General features: G+C 49.5%; 6 protein-coding genes across 6 annotated transcripts; 3 read left to right on the forward strand and 3 right to left on the reverse strand.

Annotated features, from left to right (window-relative positions):
• Positions 1–71: 71 nt before the first annotated feature.
• On the forward strand, positions 72–2,437 carry BDV38DRAFT_291852 (putative salicylate hydroxylase; the record flags this gene model as incomplete). The annotated part of the gene is made up of 5 exons (XM_032061850.1): positions 72–209; positions 272–397; positions 461–535; positions 593–1,436; positions 1,500–2,437. The coding sequence occupies 5 exons, from the start codon at positions 72–74 to the stop codon at positions 2,435–2,437; spliced, it is 2,121 nt and encodes a 706-aa protein (XP_031914866.1).
• A 672-nt stretch (positions 2,438–3,109) lies between these two features.
• On the reverse strand, positions 3,110–3,937 carry BDV38DRAFT_270339 (SDR family NAD(P)-dependent oxidoreductase; the record flags this gene model as incomplete). Its single annotated transcript, XM_032057135.1, has 3 exons — positions 3,110–3,365; positions 3,433–3,541; positions 3,583–3,937. The coding sequence occupies 3 exons, from the start codon at positions 3,935–3,937 to the stop codon at positions 3,110–3,112; spliced, it is 720 nt and encodes a 239-aa protein (XP_031914867.1).
• Positions 3,938–5,935: 1,998 nt separating this feature from the next.
• BDV38DRAFT_291857 (putative MFS transporter) lies at positions 5,936–8,122 on the forward strand (the record flags this gene model as incomplete). The annotated part of the gene is made up of 3 exons (XM_032061851.1): positions 5,936–5,958; positions 6,533–7,806; positions 7,904–8,122. 3 exons carry the CDS (start codon positions 5,936–5,938, stop codon positions 8,119–8,121), a joined length of 1,515 nt encoding a protein of 504 aa, XP_031914868.1.
• Positions 8,123–8,262: 140 nt separating this feature from the next.
• On the forward strand, positions 8,263–8,633 carry BDV38DRAFT_60563 (uncharacterized protein). Its single transcript, XM_032063625.1, has one exon. The coding sequence runs from the start codon at positions 8,353–8,355 to the stop codon at positions 8,572–8,574; it is 222 nt and encodes a 73-aa protein (XP_031914869.1). The 5' UTR covers positions 8,263–8,352; the 3' UTR covers positions 8,575–8,633.
• BDV38DRAFT_281738 (Ulp1 protease family protein) lies at positions 8,603–9,716 on the reverse strand (the record flags this gene model as incomplete). The annotated part of the gene is made up of 7 exons (XM_032059622.1): positions 8,603–8,663; positions 8,718–9,269; positions 9,318–9,337; positions 9,385–9,434; positions 9,488–9,502; positions 9,568–9,595; positions 9,660–9,716. 7 exons carry the CDS (start codon positions 9,714–9,716, stop codon positions 8,603–8,605), a joined length of 783 nt encoding a protein of 260 aa, XP_031914870.1.
• An 871-nt stretch (positions 9,717–10,587) lies between these two features.
• BDV38DRAFT_60636 (putative Rho guanyl nucleotide exchange factor) lies at positions 10,588–16,840 on the reverse strand. The gene is made up of 2 exons (XM_032063626.1): positions 12,126–16,840; positions 10,588–12,070 (listed from the first exon to the last, which is right to left on the reverse strand). The coding sequence occupies exons 1-2, from the start codon at positions 16,707–16,709 to the stop codon at positions 10,883–10,885; spliced, it is 5,772 nt and encodes a 1,923-aa protein (XP_031914871.1). The 5' UTR covers positions 16,710–16,840; the 3' UTR covers positions 10,588–10,882.

Below are 16,840 nucleotides of genomic sequence, written 5' to 3' on the forward strand. Positions count from 1 at the left end.
TAAGACATGCAACTACTTCTCATGAATTGTTCAGGCACCAATTCTATACCCGTATATTCTGTGTCGACAATATGACCCAGCTCAATGGAACATCCGTTACTCCTAATTCGAGGAGCGCGAATCGCCCCCTCAAGGTGTTGGTCGTTGGAGCTGGTATTGGCGGATTAACGGCCGCTATTGCGCTCCGTAAGCAAGGCCACGATGTGCAAGTGCGTGTGATAATCTCGCCACTCTCGAAGTATGGCTTGGCGCAGGCTAACATGCGTTTTAGGTATTCGAACAATCGCGGCTGGCAACTGAGACTGGAGCTGCGCTTCATCTTGCTCCGAACGCGAATGGAATCCTCCGACGTCTCGGAATATGTGCGGAGGAATTCGGTGCCAATGCTTTCGAGAGGGTGTGTAATCATTTCGACTCTGCATAACTTTTCCTGGACTCTGATCCTAACGAGTTGATCTAGTTGACGGAATACAATGCAAATGGCAAAGTAGAGAGATCTATGGAGCTCTCAGAGAATCACAAAATATGGCAGCATGTTCGTATCCCCATAAACACAATCTACCTGCAGTTCCTGACTAACCTGAGTTTGCAGAAATGGTTACTTGCCCATCGTATTGACCTATACAACAAGCTGAAGAGCGTGGTAACCAATGCCGACGATGGGAGACCAGCCATTCCCTTACGGACATCAAGTCGAGTGGTAAGCGTGGATGTTGCAGCCGCGCACATCAGCTTGGAAAATGGTGCGCATTTTGAAGGCGATGTTATTCTCGGTGCCGATGGGGTCCATTCGATGACAAGAAGCGCGGTCCCAGGGGGCGATATCAAACCATTTTGTAGCGGCAAGAGTGCGTTCCGGTTCCTAGTGTCGAAACAGGCTGCCCTTGATGACCCTGTCACTGCGCCTTTGGTCAAACACCCCGGGGAGCTGTGTATGTGGTATGGAACAGATCGCCGCGTTGTTATGTATCCAACCTCCCACAATTCCGTCCTGAACTTCGTGGTAATTCACCCCGAGGCCGAGTCGGCCGATCAGGCAGCCGACGGGTGGGATCAAAGTGGAAACCTCGACAGAATGCTTCAAATTTTCTCATCATTTGATCCTACAATTCTCAAGCTCTTGGCAAAGGCCGACCCTGAAAGTGTGAAAGTATGGAAACTCCTAGACATGGAGTCAATTCCACGGTGGCACTCCGGGTGTTTGGTTCTTCTTGGTGATGCAGCGCATCCTTTCCTGCCGCATCAGGGACAAGGAGCAGGAATTGCAATCGAGGATGCAGCTTCGCTTGCCGTTGTTCTTCCACCAGGAACCCCTGTGGAAGAGATTCCTGAGAGACTGCAGCTCTACCATGAAATCCGGTACGAGCGCGCAACCCAGGTTCAAGAATATTCTCGGATACTTGGCGAAGATCGGACCGATGGCAAGGATCTTGATAGTGAGTATCAGGGCGCCATTCTGCTCAGTCAAAAGCGCACTACTGACTAACATATATTAATAGTGTACGGATTCGTCAACTTCAATTGTGGCCACGACGAATGGGACAACTCCACGCAAAAGCTCCGTGAATGGACCTGGAAGCGCATTCCTAACCCCTACTGGCGGATGCCCATTGCATTTGGGCCCATGCCAGGTCCTCGCCAAACACACCTCGGAGTTCCCAGAGATGGAATGAAATCCACCTTCACCACTGCATCAATCAAATTTAAGACGTCCCGAACAGTTCTCCAGAATCTATTTCCACCTGGCCGGCGTGGCTGGCGCTTTACTTCGCCCGGCACCGTCGCCTATGCCTCCTTTGCGAAGACGACGCTGAACAAGATGGAATGGCTGGGAGGCTCAGGATATAGTCACATTGGTCTTTATGTCCACGGCGTCGAATACGTCAAGAAAGACGGCTCTACCGTGAAGGGCTCGTACCTTCCCATCCTGTTCGAATCGCTGACGGACCCAATCGTCTCTGGTCGGGAAGAGTTAGGTATGCCCAAACTGTACACATCTATCGACGTCTATCGCCGAGCGACGTCCTATCGTATCCGAACTGGCTGGCAAGGTGCGCTCTGGGGCAACTTCCTTCTTGAGGACCTGGTCGAGGTTGACCCGTCGTCTGCATCTGGTGGGATCAGCGGAGAAGCTGACGCTGGTATGCTGGCATATAAATACATCCCGAAGAGTGGCCGCGCGAATAAGAATGTGGCGGCGGAGGAGCATGCCGTGTGGGATCCGTTCTCAGAAGCAACGCCGAAACCTATGCCGAAGAGAGTGTACACGACCAAGAAGGCAAGTTTTCAGATTGATGGGCTGGACTGGGAACAGCTGCCCACATTGCATCATGTCATTTCTCGGCTGGCGGAAGTGCCTGTTTACGAGGTTATAGGGGCGAAGGTTGTTGAAGGTGAAGGTGTTCCGGATGTTTCTGGGGCGAGGCCAATCGAGTAAGTGATGCTATCTTGTTTTAATATGTTGCTTGATTGAGTTTTTCAACACTCGAGTGGTATGTCCTAGAGTTACGGGCATTAGGTTGAATTTTAGCATATCGAGTCTGTAGTCACGTTATCATTGATTAAATGAATTCAGTTATTTATCTCTGCATGGACTAACCCCCAACCTCATTTCATCATAACGCAACTTGCAGGTAGAGATCCAAAATAACCCCATCAACCTCCCCTTCTTTTGTCGAGTTATTATTTACCAGACAATCCTCACTGTTTACTCTTTAGAAATAACAAACACTGAACGGAGCTCCTATCCAGTAGGGATCCATGATCTTAGTCGAAGAACTCCTAGCTAGCACACTCGACTAGGCAAGGTAACCTTCATATTCTAACAGGAGGGACCCTTGACAGAATCTCATCATATTGTAAGTCGAGCTTAGTCTACACCCGAGCCAGTTCCAGAGAGCGGACGGGGCAGGCATAGATGATTAGACTAATGATAAGATATGGAACATTTGATAGATGACCAGTCTTACTTCGGCCTTGATGATATCAGCATAGTTTCTAAGTAGAGGAACGGTTGTCAGCATGTACATCTATGACAGCATTCTTCTAATCCAAGAACCTAGCGATCTACTGATGATTTTCCAGGCAGGAAAACAGAATATATGCATCTTTAGTCAATGGAAAGCCCACCAGATGCAACAATATGTGCTCCATTGATCCATCTTGCACGCTCCTCACACAGAAATGCGACCGCAAAAGCGACCTCCTCTGGCTCTGCCATTCTCGGTCCAACCGGTGTTTGGTCGATAATCGGCTGCAGAATCTTCATTTGGTCTTCACCGGCAGCCGCAAAGCCTTCAGTCTTCGTAGGACCAGGACTGACAGCATTAACTGTGCAACCATATTTGGGTGGCAGCTCTTTAGCCCTAGACCCGCTCATTTAGTCTATACCACGAATATGGAGGAAAGGGCAAGGGCCGTAGCTGCACATACCAGCATTTTGTGAAAGAGTCCACCATCCCTTTTGTTCCCGCATAGATGGTCTGGTTTGGTGGAGGTCCACGACCGGAAATGCTGACGATATTCACAATCCTCCCACGCCCTTTCGTCAAATGAGGCAAACTTGAGTCAAGAGGAACGTACTCCGTCCATTTGTATTGACTAACAGGTCCCAGTCTTCTAGAGTCTGTGATTCAAATGGCTTGTTCACGGCAAGCGCGACACAATTGACCACAATATCAATTTGACCCCATTTTGAAACTGCAGCGTCTACTAGCTTCTGTGGAGATGTAACTAATGACATATTCGCGTCAACGGCAATAGATGGCGAGGGCAGAGAGCCCACCAAGTTGTCTGCTTCCTCCTTCAAGTGAGCGAATGGGTAGTTCACCACTGTATTGGCGCCACGGGATGAGAGCTCTCGTATGATTGCAGCGCCGATTCCTGATGAGGAACCACTGACAATTGCCACTTTGCCAGTGAGGCTTGTTCCGTCCATTGTGTGATGGGAATGAGGTGCTAGATGGTTCACGATTAAACCGGTACGACTGGAGGCTGATGACACCATACTTGATCATCTTGCTTTGGTATCCTTAATCTTAAGGCGATAAATAAAGTCCATCTTAGGAAGTGGCCCGGTGAGGGCCCGAACATCCGTGTGAAGACGCGCGTCCAAGTACGTACCCTAGGCGATGGAGGAAGTACTTAGACTGGGGAGTAAATGCGGGGAAAGCTTATTCCCCCACATCCCGGGGTGCCCTAGACTCTAGAGCCATCCACTTCTCCCTTAGATATTTGACTTTGTATGTGAATTCATTTCGCATGTCTAGTGGCTAAATTGGGTGGGGATGCTAAGTGAAGCCGAAATGTGTAAGGTAGAACGCTCGCCTGTCAGCTACAGTACTTCCATTGTGAAACTTTGTTGAGTTAGGGCTAGTATAGGCAATAAAACCTGGAGTAAAATAAAGAAAGACTTATATATCAATTAACTAAAATATGAAGTTTAAATCTACAATTTCCATTCGTGTGCATTCTTCAACCCCTGAGTTCCTGAGATATCCCCCTTGTCCAGATATCCACATATCCTCCCCGTAGGATCCCATTTACGACGAATCTCCATCAGACGCCGGGCGTTGTCATCATCCCAGTAGCGAGTTTTCCTCACTTGAAAATCCGCATCTCCCAGATACGCCCCAACTGAATGTCGTTCGACCTTCCGCATGATGTTGTGGACCCATGTCTGGCATCGGAGGTCATCCTTTTCATCCTCCCACACGGTATACAGCGCGAAATAATGGTCTGACTGCATGCTCAACGCCATATCTGGGAGCTTCCGACGGCTGCAGGGATTCATTCCAAACCAAAGAGCGAACGACTTTTTATGCGGAAGTGTAGTAAACGCCTCCTCTAGAACAGCAGGAACATCTGCGTCGTTGTGTATGTAAGCATTATCGGCACCATAGCGATGGCGTTCCGGGTTAGCTTTAGCTTGGTTGATGTATTGGTTTTCAAGACTGTCTTCCTGGCAAAACCACTCAGCAATAGCCCCTGCTGGCCGTGTCTCCTGGGCTGGGGCAAGTGCTCTTTCTGCTTCCTCCGCGGAGGACTTCATGGTGACGAATAGAATGAATAGGCATAGCTCATCTTGTCCTTCAGGGTAGCTAGCCACAGCGGCAATTTCGGTGTCATTATCAAAATCTGGGGTAATTGATATGACCCAACGGAAGGCCTCGTGGTAATATCGTATGGGGTAGAGGTAGCCCGATGACCGGAAGCCATTTTTAGGGTACGGTACGAGGTCGAGATGGAACCGGGTCACTACCCCAGGGAATCCTGAACTTTTACGTTAACCTTCTTGACTGAAGATCAAATGAGTAACAAAACATACCTGGCCCGGCCCCACGAGCAGCCCAATAGAGATCACTGTTCTGCTGCGAATTGCAGTGCACCAAGTCCCCATTGGCTGTCACCACATCTAGAGCACGAACACGTTCACAGGCCCATCCCCAGTTCTGCATATATCAAAGGTTAGTCGTAAACCAGAATGATATGGTCGAAGGTGATTCATACTCGGCAATTCCAACCCATTCCACCCTGAAGTAGGAAACCACCAACTCCAACATCAGGGCAATGACCCCCGGGAAACATCAACCCGTACTCCTTGGTCAACACCCCATTGATATCCTTTCCTGTCATGCTTGGGGTTGCCCATGCTATTTTCCTCTTTGCATCTACTTCAAGGTGCTTGTAGTTGCCCAGGTCGATCAAGATGGAATTGTCACGGACGCTCCACGCAGCCCACGAATGGCCGCCAGAACGAATTGCCACCCGACAGTTATTCTCGATGGCCAGCTTCACCGCAGCCACAATGTCATTCTGGCTAGTTGCCTTTACCACGGCCAAGGGGTAGCGTTGAGGGCGGCGGTAGTTGAAGACACGGCCCACGCGGGCGTCTTCATAGGTGTCAGGATCAGCTGTCTTGCGCCAGGTAATCTGCATGATATCTTATTCGAGTTCTATGTCGGTGACATGGAAATCCAGGACACAGTAATCATATATAACCTATTTTCTCTCAATCCCCCAGCCTGGGGGGTGACCATTCCACACCCCAGTTTTACCCCCGCACTCTATGCTGATGCCCTATGCCGGGTATGTGGGGAAGTGAGGACAACAACACCCGGTGGGCCCGACGCGTTCCATTCCCCAGAGTTTATGCAGTAAGTCAATGTGATTAAGCTCAGTTAGCGGCATTAGTTTATTTTCTCCCCCCTTATAAGTCCACGTCCGCTTAAATGCATACCCCATCCCAGGCACGGAGAGAATCTTTGTGGGGGGAAATGATTATGTATTTGTGCAGTAAATAGGGCAAACGATGTCTCCGAAGGAAGTCGATCCCTCTTCAGTTGCCCCTCGAGGGCAACATCTGGGTGACTTGCGTCTACGACATCATGAAACCAACGAGATTATCCTGATTCCGACCCCATCGAGGGATCCCCATGACCCACTAAATTGGCAAGCTACTCCAGTTGGCCCCATTAATCGCTATGCTGGCTTCCCCACCTCATATGACTAACAGCCCGTGTCCAATGGCTAGGTCGGCGGCTTTCCGGTACTATATCGCTATCCTCGTCTGTCTGGCGGTGCTCCTATGCAACTTTCTTGCGGCTGGACCAACCGTCGCAATCGAGCAGACAACCATCGATTTCCTTGGTCCGATGGGTTCAGATGCCAGTGCCCACATTTCGCGGATTTCCTTTTTCTATAGCACCACTTTCCTCATGCAGGGAGTGGGCATGCTGTTCTGGATGCCTTTGATCATCAAGTTCGGCCGACGGCCCATATATGTTATCTCCTTTGTTCTCTATGTGGGGACGGGCTTATGGTGTGGGTTTGCGAAAACCTACTCGGTGGAATTGGCAGGCCGAGTCATTATGGGTCTGGCTGCAGGTGCAGGAGAATGCCTGGGGCCGATGACAATCACGGATATCTTCTTTCTCCATGAAAGAGGTGCAGCTATGTCACTCTATACGGCAGCTTTGTCTGTTGGCGTGGCCGCCGGCATCATAATCGACGGGGTCATCACAATCTCGCTTCACTGGAGATACATCTACTATGTGGCTACTGCATTGATCGGCGGCGTCACTCTTCTCGTTATTTTCACGTTTCCCGAAACTACATTTGACCGTAACAGTGCTCTGGAGCGGGAGGCCACATCGAATCTCTCTGTAGGTGCGCGGACAGCATCAAAGACAGCTGTAACATCTGAACATCGCGAAAATGCTGAGCCAGAGACATTACAGATTGGAAAGAAGCCTTCATACCTCAGTGCCCTCCATCTATTCAACGGCATCCACACATCCGAGCCTCTGTTCCGCATTTTCCTCAGACCAATCGTGCTGATCATTCTTCCGCCCGTACTATGGACATCACTAGTCTTCGCCGTAACGATCGGGTTTCTAGTGGCCATAACATCCAATTTTGCCACTGCCTTCTCGACAACCTATAACTTCGCCCCATGGCAATCCGGCCTATGCTTTATCGCAGGCTTAATTGGATCCTTAATCGGCATTGCCTTCGGCGGCCAGGCATCAGACTGGGTAGCAGATTGGCTCACACGACGCAACAACGGCATCCGGCAACCCGAGATGCGTCTTCCATCCATTGCTATCGGAGGCGTATGCGCCCCCGCAGCACTAGTACTCTACGGTGTCGGGGTAAACAACAACCTACACTGGATAGCGCCCACTATAGCTCTAGGACTACTCAATTTCGCCATCGTACAAGCCACCAATGTCGCAATGGTGTATGTTATCGACAGCTATCGACCGTCCGTGGGGGAGATAACAGTCTCCATACTGGCATTCAAAGGTACGTCCAATCTACTCTATTCCTGCTCAGCACAGTAAATAAGAATGCCCCTTCTTCCCCTTCCCCTGGAACTGGAATTGATATGAGATGATATTAGCGGCTTTCGGATTCCTCCTATCCTTCTACACCAACCCCTGGATTAATTTGGAAGGATACAGCAAGGCGTTTGGGGAAATGGCCTGCATCGCTGGCGTCATTATCCTCATCGCCGTTCCGTTTTATTACTGGGGTAGAGCTGTTCGCCATCGAACGTGGAAATGGCGCATTATGGAGCAATACGGCCGATGGGGGGCTGATCGTGATGTAGGGGAGTGACGGCGCTTATGTGTACTTTCTATTCATGTTGTAGGTTTTGAAGACTTACTTGAATATTACCGTTAGTAATAATTCGGTTAATAGTCGCATCAAACGCGTCAAATTGACAGAGGAAGTCGACTGAGATGTTAAGTGTCAGATCTCTGAATTGCCCATATCCTGGCCGAATGGCTTCCCACCATATAAAATACATTATGTGACATTAAGTATAGGCTTCGTTTAGGTTTAAATATGACGGTTAATGCTACTTGCAGTTGGTACTATGATGGATTCCACGAGATAAGCGAAGACATAAAGATAATTGAAGAAAAAGGGAGGGGAAACCATGAGAGCGTAAAAAAAAAAATGCTAAGAATGAAAAAACGTGAAGTGATAAGGGCCCCGCCTTATTTCGTTACCATATCCTCCCTGACGTATGCATTATCCATATACTTGAACTCCGCATCCTCTTGACGCCTTCGCCTACCCAGATATACTTTTATTATTCAATTCGTGGAGGGCCAGGGCTTGCTGACTTCTTCCCTAGAGGGCTGAGACTAGCTCTGTTCAACCAGAGGTTAGCATAATCACGTCAACGCCCTTGTTCAGCGACATACGACCTGCGTCGTTCACCTTCCTTTCGGAAGCCATCAATGATCTTGGTTATCTCTTTTCTCCCTCCGCGAGCATCTACTTTCATTCCGCCGAGGCTCATACTGACTTTCTCGCTGGCGTTCGCAGTCAACAGCCGTTTCAGCAGCAAATGCCGCATACTCAGACACACAAACACACCACAGTCGCTACCGTTCTCTTGTACCGGTGAATCCTGTAGATGAATGAATCGAATGGGTCGATTGAGCAACGCGCCAAACTTCATGGTCACCGTCCGGGCTTCCCATACATTCCCGGGGGGGAGTGAATCGTAATGGAAGGCTATTCCATCAACAATGGATATGAGAAGCAACGACCAGTGAGTGCCGCCTTCGGCTTCAGTAACATTACGACAGTCATTGATAGGAAGAAAGACGTGCGTGGTCCGCGTGAAGTCGGGTAAAGCCTCTCGGAGTGTGTGCGGATTGGGTGTCTGCAAGATCATGAACGACATGCTAGGCCGCAAAAGAACAATATTGGATGATTTATAGTTGACGAGGAACTCGCGTTCCAGGTATCTGAAGAAATCAGTTTAGGCGAGAGTGAAACAGGCCCAATCGACTTACTCCTCCCAAAAGGATATGATCTGTGATAAATTAGCTAGGATCCATCGGAGGGTGCGATCACACCCACATTATCTGTGAGCCAGTCATTCTTGAGCGATTGCATATCCTCTCTCGTCACTGTTAAATGTCAGGTCTTCTATCAACAGAGTGCCACGAGAACTGCAACATACATCGAATGTCATAGTCTGTGTGCTCCAGTATAGTCAGACATCATCCTTTTCAGACATGTGTCAATCAACCATGTACTCACAGCTTAAATACGCATCATCGGGGTTCAACTGCTAGAGATAAGCTTTCCGTCACGGATCCGACACGATAAAGGCCAAACAACCAAGGACCTACCGTGTCACCAAACCGCTTCATCCTCTTGTGCAACTTGCCCAATCCGCCATCAAGCATCCTGCCTGTCTCTCTCTTGCGCGATAATCGCGACCCTCAATTGTATTGTCTATCCACGAATCTCTTTGGAGGGCGGCAATCGGCGGGCCTGCTTCTGCCGAATCGAGGGGCTGTTGTAGAGAGCGGGGAACGGTTGTTGTGCATTCGACGGCTATCAAGTGCATATATCTGAGCACCTATCTACCTTTCCTGAGGTGAAAGGGTTTCGTTTTGTAGCTCCTTGTAGATTTCTCTGTCGGACGAGGGTGAATCCTCCGGTCCGAGACATGAAACAAGTCGTGGTTGCGGGGAGTTGATCAACTTCTGGTCTGTGGAGGAACAGAGAGGAAACTTGGGAGATTATCCCAACGGGGCAAAACGGCCAATTAGCGGGGGTCGGATAAAAAAGATAGTATCAAAGCAACAGCCGAGTGACAGGCCGTTTCCCACCTGTGGTGCACGAGAAGTCGCCCCTTGCGGCGATACGATTGAAGCCGTTCCGAAATCCCGCGACGTCACTGTGGCTTGGGTTGTGGCTGGTGTGCACGTGACGCCTAACTATACAGAAAAATACTCTATTTACTCCTTTCCCTCTTAATCCTCATCCTCTTCGTGTGCAAGTCATAAACTCGAGGGGGAGGGGGTCTGTTGTACCTAGCCTTACCACATTTCCTATCACTATTAGAAGCAGTTTGCCACGTCTAGCATCCTGCTTTTGCGTATACCACACGTTTGCATTTCAAGTTCTAGTCCATTGGACAACTAAATCAAGGGGTATCTAAACGTACATTTGAGTGTCTCTGATAGATTGTGCCTTCAGTAGCACGAGAAACAGCAAACACCTTCACAAAAGCTGAGAATAACATATCTTTCCCCGCGCATACCAGACGGTTCAAAGCAGAATCAAAGAAGATGACCTGACCACCAGGCAATAGCAGACTGGTTTGCAGACAAAAATAAAGAAATAAACGCGGATGCAAGGAAACGCCCCCAAAAATTCATAACACATTTCATAAATAGGAACGTGAAGACCGATAACTCCAGGGCGGCCTTCTATGGAGCGTCGACGTTTTCTGGGTTAGATCCAGTCTAAGTAAGACATACAGACCCCAGGTACCATGACGCTGGAGACCTCCATGCAAGATGTACAATATTGAAACAAGTAATGATTTCATCAGACAGTGACTTTAGGTGGAAAGTTTCGCAAAATGCTTATTCCAGATCCAGCCAACCTGGTGAGTAGGGTCGTCCTGGTTCTTGGCTAGCCACAGCTCGCCCTTTTCGGCGATGACATCAAAAATCTCTCCGACGACATATGTTAAGTAGGGATACCCGGCTTCTCGTCGGGCACGGTCAATGTTGAATTCATAAATACTAGCGGCAAGGAATAGCACAGCAGGTTCTTTAGGTGCCTCGTTCTCCTGGGGAGCACTGTCTTGTGGGTTGTCCGACATTGGCATTGCGGATGAGAAAAAGCCTGAGTACCGACCACCACCAGGTGAGCTCGGCTGTTCTTCGGTTGTTTTGTCGCCACTTTCAGAAGGACCAATGACGTCGACGAGGAATGGAGAATCAAGGCTCAACCGAGGAAGGCTTGGACAAGACTCTCTGTTAGAGCTAGGTTGGGGTATAGAAGCTGATGAGGAACTAGTAATCTGTTGCAACATTTGACTCCGGGGTAGTTCAATTGAATCTGGCGCAGCGCGACCCGAAAAAGTTGAATCAGCACGCTTGCGTTCAAGAGAGACTTGGGACTGGCTATCAAAGCTTGGTGACCGGAAAGGTTGACTACCGCTGCTGAAATCATGGGAAGCTTTGGGCGACTCATCCATAGTGGATCCGACACGAGTGCTGGCGCTGTTCACTGTTGATGGACGCCGCGGCGAACTAATAGTTGCTCCGGTTGGAGGAGTGTTGAAATTGATGAGGTTGATAGTGTCAGCCAACAATGACCCGTTGCAAATGCCTAACGAGAGTACCTGCGCCTCAGAGAAGCTGAAACTCGCATTCCAATCACCAATTACTTTCTGGATATCGTCTGGGAATGAGTCCACTAGGGGGCCAAGTTTCTCCTGTAGAGTTGCAAGCCACGACATTTGTATATGAACGAATTTCTCCAGACAAGCCTCCATTAATTTAGTGGTGAGAGAGTAGAGTTTGGGAAGTTCGTCTTTGAGGGCCTCGTTGAGGACTACAAACTGCTCTCCTTGCTCGGTTGTTTTCTTGTCTGGTTTGTCCCCCCGTTCCTTGATACTCTTCAAGCGGGCATAATCCATGAGGCGCTTGTCGCGCTTGTGCATCACTCTCTGTGGTCCGTCGTGAAGTTTAAGCAGTGTGACTATTGGGTCAATGACGCTCTGACGAACAACAGCGATCTAGACAATGTCAGTCATTTTGGATACTAAAGAGTCCACCCTGGGTTGTACTTACATGCCTGGGTAACGCCTCTGCCATCACACTTTGGACAGCCGCCTTCAGCTCATCGCATTTGCCATCGCATTTGACCTCAATTTCATGGTAAGCAGTTGGACCGACTTTAAACTCTTCTATAGCACTGGTAATTTCACCCAAACAGTCCATAAATCCCTGGACTTTACTTGTATACCATTCCAGATCCCGCATGACAACTTGCAGTTGCATGAAATTGGTTCCGAACTTCTGGGAGAGAATATCGTACTCCTTGTCTTCGAACATATCGGAAAGGCCAACCTGTTGCTTCAGCTTCTCTGTGCGACGTCCAAATGCCTTTGATAGGCCTGTCCTGACATCAGATTCTTTTCTCTTGCGACCAACCACTTGCCCCACGACATCTGCACGTTTTTTCAGCTCGTTGATGCGAACGGAGATGTTCGTAACTTCTTCAAGGGCACTAATGAGTGCAGCACGGTCCGGATGGTCCTTAGGTGTTGATTCAAGGAGTTCACTCAAAAGGAGGGGGTATTTCAAGATTCGCTGTACTGGCTTGACGAGTAATGAGTCTAGATCCCATGCTGTTGTGAGATCCGATGATCTGCTCCGACATTCTTTGAGCCAGATATCCACTTTCGGGTTCTTTTGCAGAGTCTGAAGTTTCCTATTGGCAGCATCATGGTTCTTCAGGTATTCAGCGTAAACCTTCTCCATGTTTTCTATGTGCGCTATGAATGCCTGCCCAATGAAAGTCGCATTATCTTTCTCCAGGTTTGAAGTGCTAGTTCCAGTAGAAAATTCTTGATCCGTCTTCGCTATAGGATTTCGCGCATTACGCTGGCTTGTCCAACGTTGAGATTTAGGCATTATATAAACACTTCTCGCTGCCTCCTTAAGAGTGTCCTGGAATTCCATAGAGAATTTCACAACTTGGTCCGAGTTTGCAAACAGCACTTTGACATCTTCCGCGGAGAGGTCTAAGCAAGAACTCGAAGTTGCTTTATAAATATGATCGACGACTCTCATGTCTTTTCCGAATGTGTGTTCCGTATCAACTAATTCCTTTATGACATGTCGCCGCTTCTTCAATTGACGTTCTTCTGGGGATGGAGATGCGGTTTGTGGGCGAGGGTGTTCTGAAGTCGAAGGGACCAAAGAAGTTGCCGATGAGGCCAAAGTCTGTGAAGAAGGCGTCGGCTCAAGTCGTCGGAGAGAGGAGTCTTCACTGCTATCGGTACTTTGAACGGGCCCCAGCGGCGCGAAGATAGCATTCGAAAAGATGTTGGGATGAACCACGGGTAGGGGAGGATGAGCAGCGCTCTCTAGAGTGTCGGAGGGGGGAGCCGGAGGGTCATGACGTGGTATAGGAGGCGGTGGGACATCATCATTATCAAGCTCCTCAGGTAGCTGCACATTGATTGCCAGGCCTAGGCCTTCGTCGGTTCCTCTTGGATGTGCGTCGGGAGTCACTAGGCGCGGTATTGGGACACGATTAACTACTCGGCTGCCGTCAATCTCGAGGTCTTGAGGTGATGATCCTTCATCGACGGCGATCTGCATCCAATCCATAATTGATGGAGACGCATGCTCCCAGTCATCGCGTAAAAACAAGCTTGCTGGATGTCGCATGCGTTCTGAGGGTGGAACACGGTCAGTTTCCGTTATTAGGACAGGGTCATCAGTCAGATTATCTTTTATTCCTTCACCCCTTTGCTCAATCCGGGAATGTGGCGGATCTGGAGACGCACGTATTGCCGGCATAGGAAGCTTATGACTCCTGCCACTCGCAAGCTCCTCTATGTAAAGTTGAGACACACGTTTAGAATCCCATCCACCCAGCCTTATTAAACTGGGTGTGTTGGACGATCCGTAAGGAATTGTATGTGATATGACGTCTCTACTTGGCTCTGTTACCTCATTGGGTGTCTGGGACAATGAATGAGGAAGTTGATGACCAATGACGGACGGAGTGCTCGAAGATGCAGAACATGACTGAGTAGAGACCTCTTCGCTATCCTCGGCACAATGCTGTATGTTAGAAAGACCGTCATCGCTGCCCTCACATTGCCCACCTGAAGAATTTCCATGATGCAGGGAAGAAGACCAGGAACTCATACTCCAGCGGTTCGCTGGATCGCCATCAGCACCACCTCGTTTGATATAAATATCATGATGCTCTTGGTTCTCACAGCTGTCTATAGAATTTTCGATAGTCAACGCATCTCTTAGAACAATGGGAATTGACTCCTTCTCTTCATTGTCAGAAAACCCATAATCTTGGTCATCGCACGATGAACCGCTGGGGCTGGAATCATCACGAATACGCATTATTTGGCTCAATAGGGTTCTATGCGATGCATGTAGATTCTGCTTGGAAAACTCATCCTGAGGCTCTGGATCAAATGCGGTGATATGGGTCTCGTTAGACACTGCTGTTGCGGCGGAGTCAGGTCGCAGGTCGCCGGGCGTCGACTCAAATCCTTGGCTGTTCAAAATTATTTCCGGGTGGCCTAATGTTGGTGAATCCATCGTCATCGGATGATCGTCTCCTGTATTTCGAGAAATCTCTGATAGAGATACGCCTGTATGGATGTGAAGCTGTGGATGCGCGTTCGAAGCCTCTGTCTCTGGTGTCATGTGTTCCGTTTCATGTCCACATTCGCCAAAATCCTCAATTACTGTCACGTTATCTTCAGGCTGTACAGAAGTAATCACATCTGCAAGTCCCGTACACTGCTGTTTAGGTGTAGTAGGCTGAACAAGCTGCTGTGTGTCTTCTTGAGCTTTGACCTGGCGTCGAAGCTCTGCTGCTTTCTCTTCTTTTCTTTCATTCTCTTCAACTGTGCGATTGAAAGCCTGCTGGATTTTCTGTCGCCGGGTTGCAAAGTCGACATTACCCAATTCTGGCAGTCGTCGCTCTCGTAGCCTGGAGTTGCGTGACTCACGACCACGGCTGATTTGTCTCTGGAAATTCGATACTGTTTCCACCACTTTTGAGCGTGGTGCTGTTTGGGCAGTTTGTGAGACGGGTTGCCGGGGTCGTGAACTACGTAGAGGTGGTGACTTCTTTGGGGGAGGAGCAGCTATGTATGCCTCCAAAAGGGCACCCTTCTCAGGGATGTACTGACGGGCCCTGCCAGGGGCCACTTCTCGCCTTGCATGCGGCGGTATCGCAAACGTAGCTTCGCCGTCGTAAGTCAGTTCACGGGCGGGATTAGACACCTGTTTGGGGGATGGCTTGGGCAAGCGGCTAACGCCTTTCGGCGGCAGGGCGATCGACTGCACAGATCGGCTGCCGAAAGCTAGATCGGTTCGTGTTGGTGAAGACGGCGAGGAATCGCCCGAGGCGGAAGGTGAATTAAGGCGGCGGGAAGAAATTGGAATGCGTGACTTGGAATGTGGGCTCTCTAGGGATGTCACGGGCTGCGGCTGCAAGGGGGGCTGGGCCGCCATATGGGTGTCAGAAAGGCACACTGCCGCACCTCCAGGTCGATCTCCAGCGAAATCACTCCTTGTCCTTCGGTGATTACTTGTGGTCGAAGTGGTATTAACAGCCTCTAGAAACGGTGTACGTCCTAGATACCAAGCGGTCGGAGTCAGAGGCGTCAAGCCAAGTGCTGATTCGGGATGATCTAGGAATGCTGGGTTTGGGCTCGGGATGGTCCCTTCAGAACCTCGACGGCGTAGAAGTGACGGTGTTCCATATCCCAAGTTGTCAAAATTCGTATCTAATGCAAGCCATTCGCCAAACGGTGGCCGCTGAGGAGAAAGGTTGGAAGAGCTAGGACGGTTATCTTGAATGCCGCTTGTCCTTAACCGAGGAAGAGAATGCTCTGAGGGTATATCTGGGTCAAAAGTGCCTATCGTGTTCCATCGAGGTATTGGGGTTTTCTTAATTGACGAATCGTGAGTTTGTCGCACACGTGAAGCAGTCTTGAATTGTATTGACCCGTCCGTGGGGCTACCCGGGCTGACAGTCCTGGATGTAGAAGTTGACGGTAGTGGGAGAACTTGATCCGGGTTGTTGTTGAACTTGTTCACGAGATCCTTGAACGAGACCTGTCTTGGCCTCACTGTCGACGCCCGCGCTGGCGGTACCCCGGTAGTAGATCCGAGCCCAAGGTTTCCATATGATGAATCCGACAGCGAGCGAAATGGCCCTGAGCTCTCCACGGACGGCTTTGACCGGTGCGCTGGCACAGAGCACACTCGTTGGAATTGCGTCGGGTGATTTTCGGCAGCTTCGGCGTTATCAACTTCAACCATCAAAGACTCGCCTGAACTAGCAGCAGTATCACCGTTTGCAGCCAGTATGGGTGGGTGTGGGCGATAGTAGTCGTCAGGGTCGGGCGAGGATCGGTCGTTCGAGGATAGGCCTGCGGTTGCAGGCAATATGGGAGAGTCTGTGAGACCCTGTTGCGCGGAGTATGTGGTACTGGCAAGAGACGGTGCGGCAGAAGATGAGGTGATTAGTGATGTTTCAAGGGAGTCATCCGTCGGGGCATCATAGAAGTACTCGTTGGTGTTCGGAGAAGATTGTCGCCGGAGCTCACGAGGGTTGCCGTTTAGAAAGCAAGAAACGTGCTCGACATCACTGCCGGACATCTTGCATTCTTTCAGGCAGATGGTCAGTGTAAATGTGTCGTTCAACACAGTTGGGTTACCTATTCTCTCTTTACCAAAACAACAAAAAAAGGCGAAAAAATAAAATAAAAAATATAAAAAAAATAAAAGGA

Source organism: Aspergillus pseudotamarii, assembly GCF_009193445.1.
Source record: "Aspergillus pseudotamarii strain CBS 117625 unplaced genomic scaffold BDV38scaffold_19, whole genome shotgun sequence".
NCBI lineage: Eukaryota > Fungi > Ascomycota > Eurotiomycetes > Eurotiales > Aspergillaceae > Aspergillus > Aspergillus pseudotamarii.